At 42.4% G+C, this 19,043-nt stretch overlaps 1 protein-coding gene across 10 annotated transcripts in view; it reads right to left on the bottom strand.

The window, feature by feature from the left end:
• Positions 1 to 19,043, bottom strand: part of atxn2 (ataxin 2) — a 42,574-nt gene that overhangs the window by 11,940 nt on the left and 11,591 nt on the right. For 4 of the 10 annotated variants that reach the window (XM_080738870.1, XM_080738871.1, XM_080738872.1 and 1 more), the window contains exons 5-20: positions 18,506 to 18,656; positions 17,395 to 17,418; positions 15,576 to 15,706; positions 15,105 to 15,196; positions 14,092 to 14,289; positions 13,555 to 13,727; positions 12,469 to 12,714; positions 10,186 to 10,371; positions 8,149 to 8,328; positions 6,663 to 6,770; positions 6,398 to 6,468; positions 5,685 to 6,049; positions 5,510 to 5,573; positions 5,135 to 5,281; positions 2,155 to 2,172; positions 237 to 306 (exon numbers count right to left, since the gene is read on the bottom strand). In XM_080738870.1, the coding sequence (XP_080594996.1) occupies positions 237 to 306; positions 2,155 to 2,172; positions 5,135 to 5,281; positions 5,510 to 5,573; positions 5,685 to 6,049; positions 6,398 to 6,468; positions 6,663 to 6,770; positions 8,149 to 8,328; positions 10,186 to 10,371; positions 12,469 to 12,714; positions 13,555 to 13,727; positions 14,092 to 14,289; positions 15,105 to 15,196; positions 15,576 to 15,706; positions 17,395 to 17,418; positions 18,506 to 18,656 (2,224 nt within the window). The remainder of the gene's footprint in view (positions 1 to 236; positions 307 to 2,154; positions 2,173 to 5,134; positions 5,282 to 5,509; positions 5,574 to 5,684; positions 6,050 to 6,397; positions 6,469 to 6,662; positions 6,771 to 8,148; positions 8,329 to 10,185; positions 10,372 to 12,468; positions 12,715 to 13,554; positions 13,728 to 14,091; positions 14,290 to 15,104; positions 15,197 to 15,575; positions 15,707 to 17,394; positions 17,419 to 18,505; positions 18,657 to 19,043) is intronic. The other 6 variants (XM_080738866.1, XM_080738869.1, XM_080738867.1 and 3 more) reach the window with 6 other exon arrangements.

The raw sequence follows: 19,043 nt of genomic DNA, 5'->3' as shown, positions 1-19,043 counted from the left end.
GGCCACGTTCCTTGTGCTTAGACAGATATCTCGTGTTGTGTTTATAGACATCTGTGTCCCCTCTCAAATGAGCACTTGCCCTGTCGGGCAACCTGAAAGCCTTAGTGTCAATGCCTGATTAAGTGTGTGTAGAGCGAGCGAGAGAGCGAGCGAGAGCGAGAGCAAGAGAGAGAGAGAGAGACAGAGAGAGAGAGAGAGAGAGAGAGAGAGAGAGAAGGATTAGTGTTTGTTCTCACCTTTACCTGGTCTGTAGGGTTTAGACTGGCTGACAGTCATATGAGGCATCTGAACATGGTACATGGGAGACTGGAGGAAAACAAAACAGGAGGAACATTTAGATGTCATTGAATGGCTTCCTGCTGCCGCTCAGAGTCACGTTGACATCGATCTGGGACCAGATTTCAGATGCATGAATTGAGCTCATATCCATGAATTTACCCACTTAGACCCGGAACACATCTGTGTCGCTTTAGATTTTAACCACGTTAACGAGATCTGCTATTGTTTTTTAAATCGAGAACATTTTTGCGAATCTTTGATAATATATATTTTTGTAACTCAGGGGACCCCCCTAGAACAACGTATGGAACAACATATTTTGAGATGGGGGTCGGCAGCCAAAAGCATATAATTTTAGGGGTCCTTGACATGAAAAGGTTTAAGAACCACTGATCATAGAAACGTGGGTTTTTCAAAAATCATAGAAGGATTTAGAAGATATTTACAGAATCGGGTCAATATAGTCAAAGACTTTTTCATGATTTTTCAGAAATAGCAGATCTACAAGCTCACAAGCGCACTAGCACTCGGTGCCGGGCTGTGAGCTTGTATATCTGCCAGTTTTCAATAGCTAAAGCATAAAATAATGGTGAAAGTGGTTAAAATCTAGAGTGACACGGATGCGTTCAAGGTCTTGATGGGTCAAGTTCAGTTTATGTTCAATCCATGCTTGTGAAACTGGCCTTTTCAACCCTGCCTTGGTAGCAGACCACCTGGCATCCCAAATGGTGGCACGCACGCACGCATACACACGCGCACGCACGCACACACTAACAGCATGCCTTGTGGGCTAGGATAATGAGCCCACCAATGTGTGAGAAAGTTGCACTGATCCGTTCGCGGACGCCTCATGCATTCGCTAGAGCTGACAGGGATATGTAGTTTGACTAGGTACCACCGCTTGGAAAATGGTCTGCATCATTCATTTAGGGATGGGACGATAATCTATATTATCGTGGTAAAAAAACACTCGTATCAAAAAATCTAAAACCGTATCCTAGAGATTTAAAAATCGTGAAATTATCCTCCGTCATGCACTGGGATCAATTCACCTTTTATTTGCCGTGCTGCATATCCGGTAAAAGTTTAATAAATTCGGTAATTGATAATTCGATAATTGGTAAAAACAGACTTGGAAATAATGTACTTGATACAGTCTTTTTGTTCACTCTCTACTAAATGTTTGGCAAAAAATAGCCGATCTACAAGCTCAGTTACGCGATGCGTTGTGAGTTTGTAGATCTGCAATTTTTTGGCAAATGTTACGCCCCAGGATAATGGATGTTGTTGATATTTTGATTATCTCGATAATACCGTAAATCGCAGTAATGGTGACATGAAATGTTCTTATCGTCCCTTCCCTACATTCATTCCTGGGATTTATAAACTTGCCCCATGCGTCTCTAAGCATAACAACATATAAAATAAACATTAACAACATAACAATACTTTTAAAACAGCACAGAATAACAACAATAACAAAAGGGCCTCCAAGTCGCCATTAGCTGGGGAAGAAAAGAAAGTCATCTTCTAAATAATAATATTAAAAAGGACCTATCCATGAAGACAGTTGTAAAGGAATTGCAATAAGAAGTTGGCAAACCAACATCGGATGGGCATGTAAGCCTGATTTATCATTGGTTGTACATTGTTATCTCGCACAGAGAATAGCAGATCTATAAGTTCACAAGGGCGACCCGTGGTTTACTTGTAAATCGTCTATTTTCCCACGCGAGACACTGGCGTGCAACGAAGTATAGATCAGGCATTGCTCATCAAGCAAGCAAAAGCATTTCAGTACTGGTTGAGAGAAAAATAGAATAGTAAAAAAGTAAAAAACAAAGAAAAATAGAAATCTTAGAAAATGTCACAAACCTTCCAGATTATGCTTTTCTAATGGAGAGAGAGAGGGGAGGAGAGGGAGAAAGGGAAAAAAAAGAACCATTCTTTAGTCGTCAACAAATTCTTTTTTTTTTTTTTCTTGGCGAGTGATGTTGGATCACCAAGTACTTCTTAAAGCAACTTGTTAAAAAAGAGGTGTATAAAAATATCAGTCAATATCAGAATTTTTTAAACATGCGTTATCTTATCTGACAGCAAAATATGACATGACATACAGTAGCATATTGTAAAAAAAAAGAAAAAGATAAAAACAAAAAGATATATACAGTATATACTGTATAAACATTACGTTCTTTTGGCACTACACTGGGAAACCCGTGATATTTTCGTGACCATTACTCAAATAAGTTACAATATCCCAGCCTTTATGGGGACTGGGTGTTAAAACATGTTAATTTGGTTTGAATAAATTAATGTTCAGGACATTCAACGTACACTAGCAATGTCATAGTGTTTAATCCAGTGTTGCACCGTCTGCTCTGGCTTGAGAAAATGAAAATAACAGGGTGTAACAACATATGGTGTTTAGGCCTGTCTTGTCTAGCGGTGTCTGACGGATCAAAGAGGAAGGAAAGGAAAGGCATGATAGATGTGCATGGCCTGATTGTAAGAAAGAGAAAAAGAGATGAAAAAGGAAAAAAATAACATGTTTATCTGGACGCATGAGAGCACACACACACACACACACACACACACACACACACACGCACACACACACAAAATATGGTGATACTCCATCCTGTAGTACACATATAATTGCACAAAATGGGGCCTGAACAGAGAGAATAATGGACCAATGAGATTCATCTAGTAATGGAGAGATTAAAATGAACGACAAAGACAAAGGATTAATAACAAGAAAATGAGAGGAACAATGTGGGTTTAATTGTATTGATTAAATGTACAGAATGCTGACAGGAGAACTCCTTCAAGTGTATGTAGATAATTTAATACTGAAGGTTCAATCAAATTGGACCCAAATTGAAGGCCATGGAGCAACAATAATCTGTTTCCATTTACAATTAAGGATGACCGTGACCTTTGCCCTTTAACTCTGGCTATCAGTGCAGAATGCTTAACACAAACTCCTTAAAGCCATGTCGGTGCTAAACCACTGTATGAAGTTAGTCATTCAAACGGGTTCCCAAAATGGTCCCCAAATGAAGGCAGTACAAGTACAGCAATGAAAAGAAAATGTTAATGGTTGGATGAAGGACATACAGTACCATAATATACGACCTGTTGGGTGATAACCTGTATAAATCAGTGGTTCTCAAAGTGGATTTTAGGGACTCTCTAGGTTCCTTTATGGGGGTCTAAATTAGCCCTATTCACGACCCGCCCACTCAGCATCCCCCTGGTGCTTAAGTCACGTTTTGAAGGGTAAAAACCTGTTAAAAGCCCATAGAGTTAACAGAAATCGCAAATTTAATGCAATTTCCGAATAGTAAAGTATAAAATATGGCTAGCATGATCAAGAACACAAGATAGTAAAAGGCACAAAGCATTATAATTTACTTTACCGTTCGAAATAATGATTTTTTGGCTTTAAGTCCAGTTATTTCTGTAATAATTGACCAGTCGCTATGCCCCTCCTAAACCCGTGCTTGCCCAATGCCACGTTTAGCGACAGGTTACTAAGGCGGGTGCCTTGGCAAGCTGCCATGGCGGCGTGCAGCAATAGCACCCAGCTGCAGACTAACCTGCCACAAACTAACGCACGTCCAGGAAGAAAACAATAGCCTATACTAAAGTCAGATTAACATACAGTACACAAGTGTTACCAGTTATATTTTCTCATGAAGTGCTCCTAAATTATTCCCGTGGGTTTGTGTAGGTCAGTGCAATCCGTTCTGTTTTTGTTTCAGTGTTTGTGACACGGAAGCGAGTGGGTGGGACGTTCGTGAACGAATCGAGTCTGTTGAACGACTCTTTGAAATGAACGATATGATTCGGTTCACAGTAGGGAGCCGTTCCTTTCTAATGAACAGTGGTGGGAAAAGTACTACATGTCTTTACTTAAGTAAACATATCAATACTGCAATCAAGTTTGGAATGTTATTAATGTACTAGAGTAAAAGTAAAATAGTATTGGTTTCAAAATGTACTTAAAGTAATATTAGAACGTACTCATTATGCAGAATGTCCTGTTTCACAGGTTTTCCAATGAGTAAAATGTAGAAAAATCATTTGCAAATAGCCGATCTACAAGCTCACAATGCATCGCAACGTGACACATTGTGAGCTTGTAGATCACCTATTTTCAAATGCCAGAAATGTATCCAATGGCCAAAATGTATAGGCCTATATGGGTGGAAGTGATTTACAATCATAATCAAAATCTACAAAGTAACCAGTAACTAAAATGAGCCAGTCTTTTGAACGGCTCTTTGAAAGGAACGGATCTCAGAGATGCGGTTCACTTCAAAGAACCATAAATCCCATCTCTATCTAGCAGCCAGACACCGATGCGCGCCGCCATGGCAGCTTGCCAAGTCTGCTGCGTTAGTAACCTGTTGCTAACTTGGCATTGGACAAGGACGGCTTTAGGAGGGGCATAGCGACTGGTCAATTTCCCCTTCAAAACTGACGTCAGCACCAGGAAGTTGCTGAGAAATTTGCTGAGTGAGCGGGCCGTGAATAGGGCTAATTGATCCTTACAAGTCTAACTTTATAGTGTACAAATGGAACCAAATGGACCCATTTGTACACTGTCAAAGTTAAGGGGAGACCTTCCAATTTCAAAGGTTTGAGAACCACAGGTATAAATGATACAGAGAACAGGAGGACAGACATGGAAGCATGCTGGGAGACTGAAGCATGCTGGGAGACTGACTGAACAACAGCAGCTAGAGTTTTGGTCACGAATATCGTCGCAGGCAGACAGAAACCTTTTTGTTTTTTCGCCATATTTCACATTTGTATGCGACTAAGCATACTGTATGTGTCTCACCTGCACTCCTGGGCTGACTGGTGTTAGAGGGTACATCTGTGGGAAGCACACTGTCTGGCCATAGACAGTCTGGGGCTGTTGGACCATGATGGAGGGGCTGGGCTGGCCCTGGGGCCTCGGGGGAGTAGGGGTGTTAGCTGGCTTGGGCTAGTGAGGGAACCCCAAATACACAAAACGTATGGAGAGAGTCAAACACAAACAGCAACAACAACTTAATCTACAAGCTCACGATGCATTGTGAACTTGTAGATCAACTATTTTGTAAAACAACATAATTATATAGACAATATATATACAAAATTTGACAGCTATTTTCGAGAAAAATGCCAGGGTTAAAGTGAAATGGCATAATGGTGGCGGCAGGGTCAGACTGACCTGTGCATTGAATCTGGGCTTGAACTCATTGGCGTTGGGGTTCAAGGTCGACTTCCTCACTTGACTACAGGAGCGGAGGAAGAGAGAGAGACAGAGATGGTAGAACGTTAACATGTTGACAATATCCACAGCCTATCCTCCCTCGTTCCATCCCGTCAACCATTCTTCTACTCACTCTTGCACGGGCTCTTTCTTCTCCTCCTTGTCCTCGGGGGGCTTGGGCCCACCGAACATGGGTGTGGCTGTTGTCTGGGAGCCTTGTGATGTCACGTCTGGCCCCGGCCTCTTCTGGTCTGGCGCTGCGGGAGAAGTGGAGGGCGCCGCGGGGCTTCCCGGTTTACTGCTGTTTGCCGCTGCAGGGGTGGAGGCTGGGGTGGGGGCACCTGCTGGCACCACCGCTACTGCCCCCTCCTCACCGCCCTCTGGCCCCACCGCAGAGGCCTTGTCCAGGGGAAGGTCCTTGGGCTTGTCTCCGGGGTCTCTGGGAGGCTTGGTCATCATCTGGTCAAAGACAGGGTCTGGGTTGGAGCTTGACTGCAACTGGACGGAGGGGAGTGGAGGAGGAGAGAGCTTGTATTCCCTTGCTTATTATGAGATTGTTACCAGCAAGATCACAAGATCTTCTGCAAAAGAACATGCTTCAAATGAGCCATTAACCATTTAAACTCTATATACTCTCTTGACTGGGGCCCCCTCCTCTTTTCCCTCTTCCCTCAACGCCAAATCTCTTTGCTGAAAATAGCCTACAAGCTCACAATGAGACGCGTTGAGAAACATTGCAAGCTTGTAAGATCAGCTTTTCATCCAATGTTCACTCATTATGATATACAAAGAGTGTGGGGATGCTAGGGTCCATGTGATTAAAGAAAATAAGTGCATTCAACTTACCCTAAAATCTACACTAAATTTCTTTAAATTATCTATTTGTTTTCTGTGGTCTGGCGCCATGGAAGGAGGTCCTGCAAAGTGGAGAGAAGAAGCCATGTATTAAACATTATGACATTAACTACGTTTCTTGTAACATTGCTGAAAAGCTAAAGTACAATCATGTGAGTAGTGGATCAAACAAATGATTCTGGAGAAGGCTACTTCTCCAGAATCACAACGATGAAAATCCCTCCAAGGCATGGCTGTTAGGGGAGTAAACGGTTACCTTTGCAAGCTGGTCTAGTGATACTAGGGGAGCTGTCCAGGGGCTTGACATTCTCCTTGTTGGCTGTAGGGGACGTCTGCCTCGTCTCCTGGATGCGACACTCTTTCGCTGTAGGGACCAGAATTAAAAAAGAGAGTTGGGTCACTCTGGATATTGTCCAAAGACAGACTGTATATAGCTCTAATGGGTGCATTTTAGGTAGCCACTATGTATGTTCCCTGTTCCCTATTTGAACAGATGTTCAGATGGGAGGTATTTACACATTTCATATTCAAACTTTACAGGTGTAGACTCAGTAACAAGTGTAAATTGAAACAACAGGAGAAAATATTTTGGGGCGACCATAGCTGAATGGATAGAGGGTCACAACACTTAACCCCTAACTGCTCGCCGGGCACTGCCCCTGAAAGGACAACTTTGTTTTTTTTTACAACAAGGATTCATATTTTAGATTGTAATAAGAAAAAAGAAATGATGAGTGTTAAAATGTTTTCATTTACTGCTTTCTTTTGTTTTAGTGATTTTAGTATTTTGATTTCAGTGGTTGGGCATGCGTACAAGTGGCTAAATATGTTTTTTTTTAGACACAATAAGCCGGCAATTTCTTTGTTACTATTTACACCAGCCCCCATAAGTCACATCTGCCCCTGAAAGATTGCGGTGCATCTTGGGAATGGGCTTATTGTGTCTAAAAATACATATTTATTCACTTGCATGCAGGGGGCATGCATGCAAATCAAAATCGTTAAAATCACTAAATTATAGAAAGAAGTAAATGAAAACATCTTAACTCATCTAGTGCCGTTTGCGTGATGTCACGCAATAAGTACTAGAGTACTTACAGTGCCGAATGCGTGATGTCGCGCAAAAAGTAATAAATTACTGTAACGTTGAGTACATTACCGAGTAGAATGGCCGGATGTCCGGAGACGAAAATCCGCGCTGATTTGTCATCATCACGGCTCCACGAGCACACAATAGTCATCCCATAACATTGAGGTGGACGGCCGATCTCATCTTTAATGTCCATTATCTCAAAACAACACTTTAGAAGCGAAGATGGAGGCAGATGCTCGCTTATATAACACATGTATAAACGCTCCATTGCAATCCAGCATGGCACCACGTAAACAATGATCGGTTCCGGCGCACGACCCGATGACGTCAGACCGGAAGTGATCACGCTGTGGCACTTCTGGCTTTCAAAATAAGAGAGTGCAAGCGGATGGAGCCTGCGTGAGGCACTCTGGACATCATTGCGACCGAAAATCGCGGGCACAAAATGAGTTAACAGTCATCTTTTCTTTTCTCTAATGACTATCTAAAATATTAACCCTTGTTGTAAAAAAAAAACAGTTGTCCTTGCAGTGCCCAATGCTCCAAAATAGCTAGGATGGGTTAAAAGCTGAGGACAGATTCCACGTATGTGAAGATGTACAGTGACACAAAATACCCCAAAGGACTGGGGTCCAGATTATTATTATACCTTCAACTGAACTAGCAGCGACCATGTTGGGGGCGGGGCTAGCAGCAGTGGGCGAGGAGGCCGACGTTGGCGAGGTAACCGTCTCCACGGGAGCCGTCCCCGTCTGAGGGGACGCAATGGAAGAGGCGCTAGGAGAGGCTCCGCCCATGCTGTTCTGACGAGGGGAGCGAGGTCTGTGTGCTGCAGAGGGACAGGGAGAAATAAGACTTTACTGCTGACATGGCTACTTACTCACATACAGTACTCAGGGGTTAAATCCATTTAGGCCTACAATTATTGAATGCTTTAACGGATGAAAAATAGCAGATATACAAGCTCACAGCGCGGCACCGAGTGCCGCGCTGCGAGCTTGTAGATCTGCTATTTTTTTTTAAATCATGATATTTCTTTGCAAGTATTTGAATATATCTATTTAAAAGCGAACATTTGTAACTCAAATATTTGCTTCTGGGGGGTCCCTGGAACAACATATTTTGAGATGGGGGTCCGTGGCTAAATACCTATAATTTTGAGGGTCCTTGACATGAAAAAGTTTGAGAACCACTGATTTAGAGGAAGGATTTAGAAGTCGGGTCAAAGATCGGGTCAAAGATATTCATAGACTTGCACACATTTTCACGATTTTTCAAAAATAGCAGATCTACAAGCTCGCAGCGCGGCACTCGGTGCCGCGCTGTGAGCTTGTATATCTGCTATTTTTCAATGGTTAAGGCATACAATAATGGTTAAAGTGGTTCAAATCTAACGCGACTCGGGCGCGTTCCAGGTATTTGAGTGTTAAAGTAAAAAAAAAAGACTGAACTTTATTTTCAGAACATGTCCCAATATGTGATTTTAGAAACATGGTGCGTGCAGCGCACACCAATATTTGGGCTGTTTCGCTGAAGTTCTGAACTGCGTTCACTGAATGTGTGTGCCAATCCATGCTTCATTTTATATAAGTATCTTCCGAAGTTCTGTTGTATTGTTGTACTGTTGGACAATTCAAATACTCATATCTTTAAATTATAACTTTTTAGTTTGGAGATCACTTGACTAGCGCTTTGACGACTTTGTCATCCATCGCTACACCTCCCCCTTATTTATTTATGTTTTTGCGGATCTGCACTGATCTCAGAAATAGCCCCTATGCCTATGGAATCCTCAAGACTGAAATCAGTCACCAGGACTGAGAACTTTAACCCCTGAGTACTTAACACTCCTTCACACCTATGCAAAACAACCCATTTTGTAAGGGACTGTGTCCACAGAATGTTTTTTTGAGCGCAGGAGTGCTTTGGATATGACATCCATACTACAGTGGTGAGCAGCAGGTGGTGATGAGTGATAAACATAAATATACTCAAGTAGGGCGGACCTCGATTAGTCGACTAATCGATCGAAATGGGTCTTAGTCGACTAACATTCTCTTAGTTGAATAATGTATTTTCTTTCTTTTTTTTTCTTTTTTTGCATGATTCAACTGAGAGATTGGCCTAATTTGTTTGGGAAAAATAGGAAAGAAATATGATATACAGTATATCACGATTTATATCCTATTAATCTAATACACACTTTTCATGTAAAGGTGCTTAATTTCTGTGCAACAACAGTAGGCCTATATATGCTTTCTTGTTTAGAACCTAGCCTCACTACAGCACACTAGTGATGGCCAATGACGTGGCTCTGATGCCATCTTTGAATAGATGTAGACCTATTTCACAGTGCAAACACATAATTGCCTTCTTTGACGCTTTAACGATCTCAACGAGGATCACCAGGGTCACAGACGCGCAGACCTTCACTCTGCAGTGCTCTAAACCGAAGTGAATTTCTCCCTGAATATGTTTAAGGATTACTGTGATTATGGTATCGCACATACTTTTTTTTTCCTCCTTCATATTGCCTATAGTCGACAACTAATAGTCGACTATAGGCAATATTCGGCCAATCAGGTTTCGTCTATATAAATCTTTAGTCGGGGACAGCCCTATACTCATGTAAATAAAAACAAAAAGGGGGGAGGGTTGAGATGAGGGGAAGGAATTCAACGTGTACCTCCACTAACTACTGATGACCACGTTCCTCCAGAGGAGCTATTCCTGGTCGGTGGATTGACCGGCACTTCTCCCGGGGCATTGTGGGGGATGAAGTCCACTCCTGGAGGGACTCCTGTGGTCCGGCATGGGGGCACTCTGTGGGCACGGGGCGTCCGCTGGGACTTTGGGGACATTCTGGGGGGACCTGCAGGAGGAGGAGGGAGAAAGGAGAAAGCCAGAGAGACCAGCGGGGAGGAGGGAGGGAGAGAGACAGATTAATGCACTAATAGCAGGTCGAATAGCTTCCATTATTCATTCCTTTCCCCATTGTGCTGTTTCCTTGAAAGGCCTCTGTGTCTTACAAACTTCTGCCAGAGTGCTGAAGCTCTGAGCCGTCTGCAGCCCACATGAGCTGGTCCATCTGGCTTTAGAGGGCTCACCGTGAAGCAGTGCTAATGGTGACAAGCATGTGAGTGGAACACACTGCAGACTGTATACTACTACACAACACTGGTTCACACCACAAGCAAAGGGGAAAGGAGAGAGAGACAGAGAGAGAGAGATGGAGACGGAGACAGAGAGAGAGAGACAGAGAGAGAAATTGTTGGTGGGAGAAAGAGCCAAGGCAGAGATGTGAAAGTCCAAATGTAAAGCATTGGCAGTGTTTAGTGAAGTCTGTGCCAGTAAAGCTTAGCAGTGTCTGTTTGACAGTTGACAGCCCAGTGCAAAACCTGATGTGTGGCAAAGAACTAGTTGAGTAAGTTCAAATATTTGTGGAGATCTGTGAGGAGCCACTGATTAACACATAGAAATGTTAAGTTCACTTTTGAAGACACATTCAGGCCTCTCTGCTAAATCAAAATGAAAACAGCTCATTCCATAAAGTATCAGTCATCTCTACATGTAAACCTCAACCAGATTTTTTGCATTACTGTTAAACTTGCTCCTGTCAAAACCGGGTAAAATGTTTCTTTAAGAGGTTTGTAACTGAAGGTTCTACATTCAATTACTCGCTTTTTTAAGTCAAATATGCTTGCAGGGATGCTTGCTACCGTCATGTAATTGTGAGAACTCTGCTTAATGCCTAATGTTCATGTTGTATTGACCAAATCATCTCATTGAACATTCTACTTGGCATGAGTTGCAAACTTAACTACTAGGACTGCTTTTCTTTCAACGGTATAAATATGTTTAGACAGATGGTACTGAATGCTCCCTTTTAACACATGTATACAAATCTGCTTCATTACCACAAATTCCTCACTATAACCTAAGGGTGTCAAACTACCAGAGGGGTCCAATTTGGCCAATGGGATGATTTGGAGGGGGAAATAGAAAATATAAATAATTATAATATCCACACCCAATTATTATTTATCTGTGTGTGGCCTGTCAGCGCTACGCTGCCAAAGCTGCCATTGTGTGAACATGGAAAACAATAGAGGCAGCACCACCAAATGTGTACAAGCACCTACCGAGAGCACCCCACTTTAACATCCTCACCCCTGTGCCTGAGTGCTGCACTGAAGAATCAGGGACCAGGGATCTTTATTGATAATTTATTGCCGTCACTATAAAAACTGACATGACTCAAGAAACTCAATTGGGAAAATGTACTTGTGTACTGATGCATCCTTGCTTGTACCGAGACACTATGTAGAAAAAGCCTGAAAATGGACAATGCCAGTGTAGTCATCAAAACTGTCATTTTCATTACAGCCTAAGGACTAAACCAATAATATGACACTCTTATTTTACAAGGCTTACCCTGCCACTCTGGTTGAGCAGGGGGCCAGTGCTCAAGTGTTACTTTCAATTAGACTACATCTGGATATTGAGCCTTTCGGTAACATCAAGTCCTTATAGACACTGCTTGAAAAATATATACAGTTGTAAACACATTCCCGTTTAGTTCTAAACCTGAAATCAGAAGCCTAACAATGTTTCAAATTTTAGTTTGTGAGGGAACGGATTACTGTGACAGCACTCGCACCTTTAAGCATTGGCAGCACGCACGCACGGGAAAGTAATCTGGACCGTGAACAGTCGCAATGGGACCAATCCGGCCTACAAACTACATTTTGTTTGACACCCCTGCTTTAACCTATAGTGGCATGTGCTGTTGCACACCAAACATCAACAGGAATATACTGCATTTGAAGGTTTCGATTTAACTTAAGCCGACTCAAAGAATCTTAAACAATTTCAGTTAAATATAGGGCTCATCGTGATCTTTTCAAATATTACAACATGTCTTCAACTAGTGCTTTTGTCCGGGTCTACTCCACACTCTTGTGGGTACCTTCCGAGGACATGCGTTTGGGCAGGGTGGAGGCTGGCGATGTGGGCCCGTGGTGGGCCGGAGAAGACGAGGAAGGGTAGGAGGGGTAGGAAGGATGGGAGGGAGGTCTGGAAGGTCGAGAGGGGGGTCTGGAGGGGGGCTTGGTGGGCGTGGCCGCCCTGGGAGGCAAGGAGGAGGGGCCAGACTGGTAGCGAGAGGGGGGTCGGGAGGAGGGAGATGGACAGGGCGAGGGCCAGTGGGATGAACCTATGAGGAGGATGGAAGGGGGGTACAAATGATAAAGGATAACAGACAAATCAGAAAAAAACAAATCATGGGCATAATTAAAAGAAGGAATGAGAAGGCTAAACAGAAAAGAAAGACATGGCAGGTATGAAATAATGGTATATGTAAGGAAAATATATATACTGTAGGCTATATAAAATGACATGGAAACGGCAACAAAAATACATCTTCTTGAATATCAGCCAAGCTGACTTTAGTTATGACATTGTGTTGATATCATCTAACAATGAGATTGACTGAGGTTGATCAAACAAATAATGACACATGAAAGCTTTAGAAGCATTTCACTTGCAGATGTAAATAGGGATGGGACGATAATCGCTATTATCGTTTATCGTGATTAAAAAACCCTCACAATAATCGTATTGTGGAGATTTTAATTTATCGTGAAATTATCCTCTGTCGTGCACTGGGATCAATTCACCTTTTATTTGCCGAGCTGCATATCTGGTACCATTTAAACCCTCTATAACTGGTAAAACGGACCTGGAAATAACGTACTTGATACAGTCTTTTTTTCCACTCTCTACCAAATATCTTATAAATATCTTATATATAAAATAGCCAATCTACAAGCTCACAACGCGTCGCAACAGCTAAATGTTCTGCCCAGCATAATAGATGTTGGGAATATTTTTATTATCACGATAATAGCGATCGTAAAACGCAATTTCTTTGGTCACAATAATCGTGACGTGAAATTTTCATACCGTCCCATCCCTCCATTCACTCTTCTCTGGTCCCATTTAAAAGCCCCTACCTCCATTCACTACCCTCTGGTCCCATTTAAAAAGCCCCTACCTCCATTCACTACCCTCTGGTCGGCCCCAGAGCTGGGGCTGTAGTCCTGAGGTCCTGGTCGGGGGGTTTGTGGTCCGGTGGAACTCTGAACCAGACGGGGTGAGTTCTGACGTCCCGCCCCCCATGACATAGCTTCTCTGTTCCTCTGGCTGGGGGGAATGTACTTGTTTTCTCTGTATACATAAATAAAGACACGCCACGGAGAGAACTGGTTAGATAACTATGTACAAGTCATCGGCCCCAATAATTAAGGAGTTAGATTCGATTTGGTTTGATTCTTGGAGAGGCTCTTCAGAGCAAAATAATATCAAAAGGGCTACCAAATACACTTAGATCCGAATGTATTTCCGTTCGGGGAATCACAAAGTCTCTGTGGCACCGAACAGCCGAACCTCTGAATTACATCATATTGTAGTTTATACATAGCCGAACCAAAATATACATTGTATGCACTGGCCCTTAGTCTTGTGTATATGTTTATGTGTGAGTATGATCTGCTGTCAAGTGTGGTGTATATGCTGCATATGTTGTTCTCACCTGCTGAGTGTGTGTGTCTCCCTGTCCCCCCTCTCCCCCCGCACCACGGCTGTGTATTTGTCCTCCTCAGAACGTTCGTCATTCTCCAGGGCCACGCGGGCCTTGTAGGTGGCACTGGCCTCAATCTCCTCGGCCAGCTGTGCAGCACGTGCCTCTCTCTTCAGGAACTCTTCAGAGTTGTCCCGCTCCAGGGGAACTCTGAGAAAACAAGTAGGGGGGGAAGAAAACATGTGAGCTTTCATTTCTTAAAAAAAAGACAAGTGATACTTTTCAAACCCTATTCTTAGAGTCCAGACGATATCAAAACACATTTAGGGCTGTGACAATGATAACACAAAGAGACAAAAACAATGGAAGTAAAAGCAGAAAAACTAGAATCTCTATTAAAACGGTGGTGGTAAATACTGCAATCATGGAAAAACAAGAAAATAAATTGTCTTGTCGAGACCCATAAGAAGGAGCCCCTCGATTCATAGATTAAGAAACAAAACTATAAACTGCAAACTGGCAAACGCAACTGTGACTATGAATAGAGGACTAAAGAATATACTGTATTTACGCAGGACTTGAAATGAACTATTTTTATCTTGGTAGCACTGGTGCTCCCAACTCAAAATGTTAGTAGCATCAGCAATATTTAGGGGCATCCACCAAAATGTAATTTGAATTGTATCTGATTTATAACAATACGGTTTACTAGAAAATGAAAATGCACATAATCAATATTCTGGCCATTTAAAATATGGTCTCCTTGCTCTTATCTTTTCAATAAGACTGAGGCACAGAGGAGAACGCTGTAAATACTAAATTAATAAAAGTAAATATAGTAACCAAAATAATACTGCCATAAGCTTATGTCCTCATCACAATGTAAGCATGGGTAGAAGAATAAATGCTGCGCTTCTGTGCAAACAAAGAATAATCATCATAAAAGCAAGTCGTTGTAGAAACTTGAGACAATAGGATAAACGTTGGGTTGCAACACCATTATCACAATACTCAGTCAGACTTACGTATATGTGGACAAGCTGCTGTCATATGTAGACATGACTCCGTACTTCTCCTCGTTGTATTTGAACATGTCATTCGGGTCCCACCCGTTAGACTAATGTGAGAGAAAGAAATGTGAAATGATGCATTCATAGGTGATACATCAGCATGTGTCTATTTTCCAATTAATTGTGATTTCAGTTTTTTTATAGACACTTCTCCCATTAGTAAAAACTGCTTCCCAATAACAGTTCTGGAGTAAACAAGACCTTAGCTGCAACCAATAGTTCAAAATTGTCTTTACTGTATATTTCCTGGTTGTGAGCAGGAGCAGTCACATAGGCATAATAATTATTTAGAGCGAAGCAATTCATTTGCCAGACAGAGAAGCTTGCAGCATACAATGGGAAACTGAAAATACATAGGCAAGACTACATTTGTGCACTTGGATTTTGCAGTGTTGGTTAGGATTTTGCAGCACAGTTTGTTCCTACCACGTCCGTATCAAGTGACTCCAGACTGTCTCCAGAGGTGTGGGTCTCTCCTCCATCCCAGGGTTCCAGGTCCTTCTCCTTGTGTTCGCCGTTGATCCGACCACTAGTCACTGCGGCGTCTGTAAAGTTGTCTGTGGAGACAAACCCGCAAGAAATGTGCAGCAACGTTTGCACGCGGTACACAAGCAACCGTAAGCACAGACAGGATTTGCAGTGACATAGCCACAAAACACCTACAACTGAGTATGCACTCTGACTACTGATAGAGGCTCAGGCCTTGAGAGCTTCTCCAAACTCTCTCATCACAAGGCCTATGCGGGCAGAGAGCATTTGGCGGTATGTCAAATACACTTGCAACCACAAATGGGTTTTGTGCCAAACGAATCTTTTCAGAATTATTATAAGAATATTCGTTACAGATATCTATTTTTGACATTTAGCCCCATTGTATCTGATGCTTAACATTATTCAGGACTAGAGGTTTACCTGGCTGGTATCCTAGTTTCCTGAAAGCACTACAGTGTTCTCTTTGCACTATACAAACAGTACAGTGCAAGGAGTACAGTATGGGATTATTTTTACCCTGTTTGTTGACAAGGGTTTGTGCCAATAACTCAGTTTTGATTTCATACTTGTAAATTGCTCTAGAGAAGAGTGTCTGCTATATGCTAGATTGCAACTGTAATTGACTGTTTTTTACCGTTCTGTTTGCTCAATGCTGCCAAAGAGTGTTTGGAAACCTGATTTTGTCTCAATCCAGTTCTGCTCACAACCAAGGGAGCCAGCACCGCTGAACCATGCACATAATGCAATATCAGCCCAACCCTAGTGCGTCATTCTGTGCAACGTGCACAAAAGCGCTTCTACGGCGGTGTAGGGTATGATGAATTCATAAAGGTGATGCAAAGTGCTAACACTGCGGAACAAGACAAGACGGGGGGCTTAATTTTATCTAGCATGCTTTATGCACATGGTCCATCATGGGGAGTTGTAATCAGGGGTAGGGTTGTGGGGCGTACAATTCAAAAGAGGGCATTGTCAGGGGAAAGCAAACAGTGCAGTCAATACAGTATGGAGTGTGTGTGTGTGTGTGTGTGTGTGTGTGTGTGTGTGTGTGTGTGTGTGTGTGTGTGTGTGTGTGTGTGTGAGAATATTATTAATTCACATATTTGCAATCAGTTTCATTCAATGGAATAATCCACGTTTGCCATACTTCATATCCTCTGCTTTGAGTTTTTCCTGAAGCAGGCGGGTTGGATAATAAATGTTTAACATTGAGAAAAAATCAGCACAACTAAACAATCCACTCATGTTAACACACGGTGGGGATACTGCAGTTAGTAAGCTGCATTAGTATATGGTCTGGCTATGCCAGGCTAACATTTCACACAAATTCCTAGTGTAGTCTCCAATAGTAAGGGGCTCTGCTTTAAGGGAAAGCTGCAGTAGGGGTCTCCACTGAAAGTAACATCATGCCAACACAATGGTGGATCTGGAGAAAGGAATGTGAAGAGTCAGATACTTGACTCTTAACCTGGAGTTTATAGAAGCCGTGTCACTTCTCCTGGATTAAGCCTTGATGTGGACATGCAGGTTATTTCATTTAAAGTTTAGGCTTAAGCCAAGCCTGGGAAATTGCCACATCATGCTTTCATCATATCGTATCTCTCTCTCTCTGTGTGTGTGTGTGTGTGTGTGTGTGTGTGTGTGTGTGTGTGTGTGTGTGTGTGTGTGTGTGTGTGTGTGTGTGTGTGTGTGTGTGTGTGTGTGTGTGTGTGTGTGTGTAAAGATGTGAGATTAGAAAACTTTCATATATTACCTGCAAGTCCTGCATCAGATGCGACTAGACCATTGGAGAGGAGAAACAGACAGACGAGAGGGTCAGAAGAGAGATGGAATTGACTGACTAATAGACCAGCTAATTGGCCGGCAACAATACTGGGCATCCACTGTCTGGGCCCTATCATGGTGCCACCAGGAAGCCGATTTCTGCTAAACAATTATTTTTACATTACCCCTACAATCGCTACACATTATCTCTATAGACAAATGATCAAGACGCATCCATCCGATCTTTCATATTCCATTTTGATTGGCAAATTCTGAACATTGCTGGTGCACAATAACCTACCTGACCTGGCGGAGACCTGTGCTCAGAGGAGAACTTTTTCTAGTTTAATTAGAAGTGACTGAGGTACAAGATCCGATCCCTAATTGAATATTTCTGCTAAATCTATGATGTTCTGTTCATAACGTCTGATGGAAATAAGCTTTGTGTGTTTTATTCTTTTGACAGATGTACATACAGTATATGTTCATTTATGCATAAAAAATCTAAACCAATCTGGTAAACCTGCAATCTTAAGTGCGGTGATAAACTCTGAGTTCACTCTGATAAACTTCTATCTAGCCACATTGATTTACCCTGATCAGCTTAATGGGACAATCAATCGTTAGGGCTACTGTACACATGACCAAATAGAAATCCCTCACACATATCAGGAGCTCATATTTATCTTAACACTTTCCCAGACAGCCTAGAGCCCATTCTGTTTCAAAAGAACTGTGTGGGATCAAAATGAATTAGATGAAGTGGGCTCAATCAGTCTTTTTATTGAGTGTCCTAGCCGTGCCAGGGGACCTTCAGACCAATCAATACTTCACGTTATTTTACAATGACTGGCCTCTCAGTGCAGAAAGGATTTAACATGCAACTTGGTCTCAACGACATCACAGTAAAATATAGACTGAATGAGCTGAAGTAAGCTGTGTATATCGTCCCAATTGGACATTGCATTTACAAGTGCAATTTCAAAGCTATACTGTGTACTACAGGTTGAAACATATTTGGGTAGTATGAACAAGTTACAATGTGTGTGCGTGCGTGCATGCGTATCTCTCTCTCCCTCTCCACACAAAGGCTTCTGTACCTTTCCTGGCGAAATTGAGGTCCACATCTTTGAAGGTCACCACTACCACATCAGAAGCCTTGAAAATGATGCTTTCTACGATATCCTCTTTCTTGGGGCCCGCACTAGGCTCAGGGCTCTTTCTGTGGGCCGCATCCAACACCAGGTCACACTGAGGGACACAAAAGTATTAAAACTACAATATATAACAGCCATTCAGAAATTCTGGGGAAAGAAATACACAGCCTATTAATGGCCTGGTCACACCCAGGGGGATATAAGAGATAAGCTAATATCAGATGCCTACAGTAAATGAGCCTAGCTATTCTTTATGAAATAAGTACAACATGGTCAGAGTAATGAGCATTGATAAAGGAGTTTGTTCTGCCAACGGAGCTGCATAATTGAACTCCTAAAATTACTCCGGTTAAATGTCTGAACTAAAGTTCCCCCATGAGAGAAAGAGGGAAATAGGCTTCCTCTCATCCTAAAAGGGAAGGATAAGGACCCACTCCTCCTCTGTAAAAAGGAGAGCTTAGTGAGAGTGCAAACTTTGTGT

The sequence above is a fragment of the Nannobrachium achirus genome (assembly GCF_963921795.1).
Source record: "Nannobrachium achirus genome assembly, chromosome: 12".
In the NCBI taxonomy this organism is placed as follows: Eukaryota; Metazoa; Chordata; class Actinopteri; order Myctophiformes; family Myctophidae; genus Nannobrachium; species Nannobrachium achirus.
The sequence above is the reverse complement of the archived record's forward strand: the minus strand, read 5'-3'. Positions and strand labels throughout refer to the sequence as shown.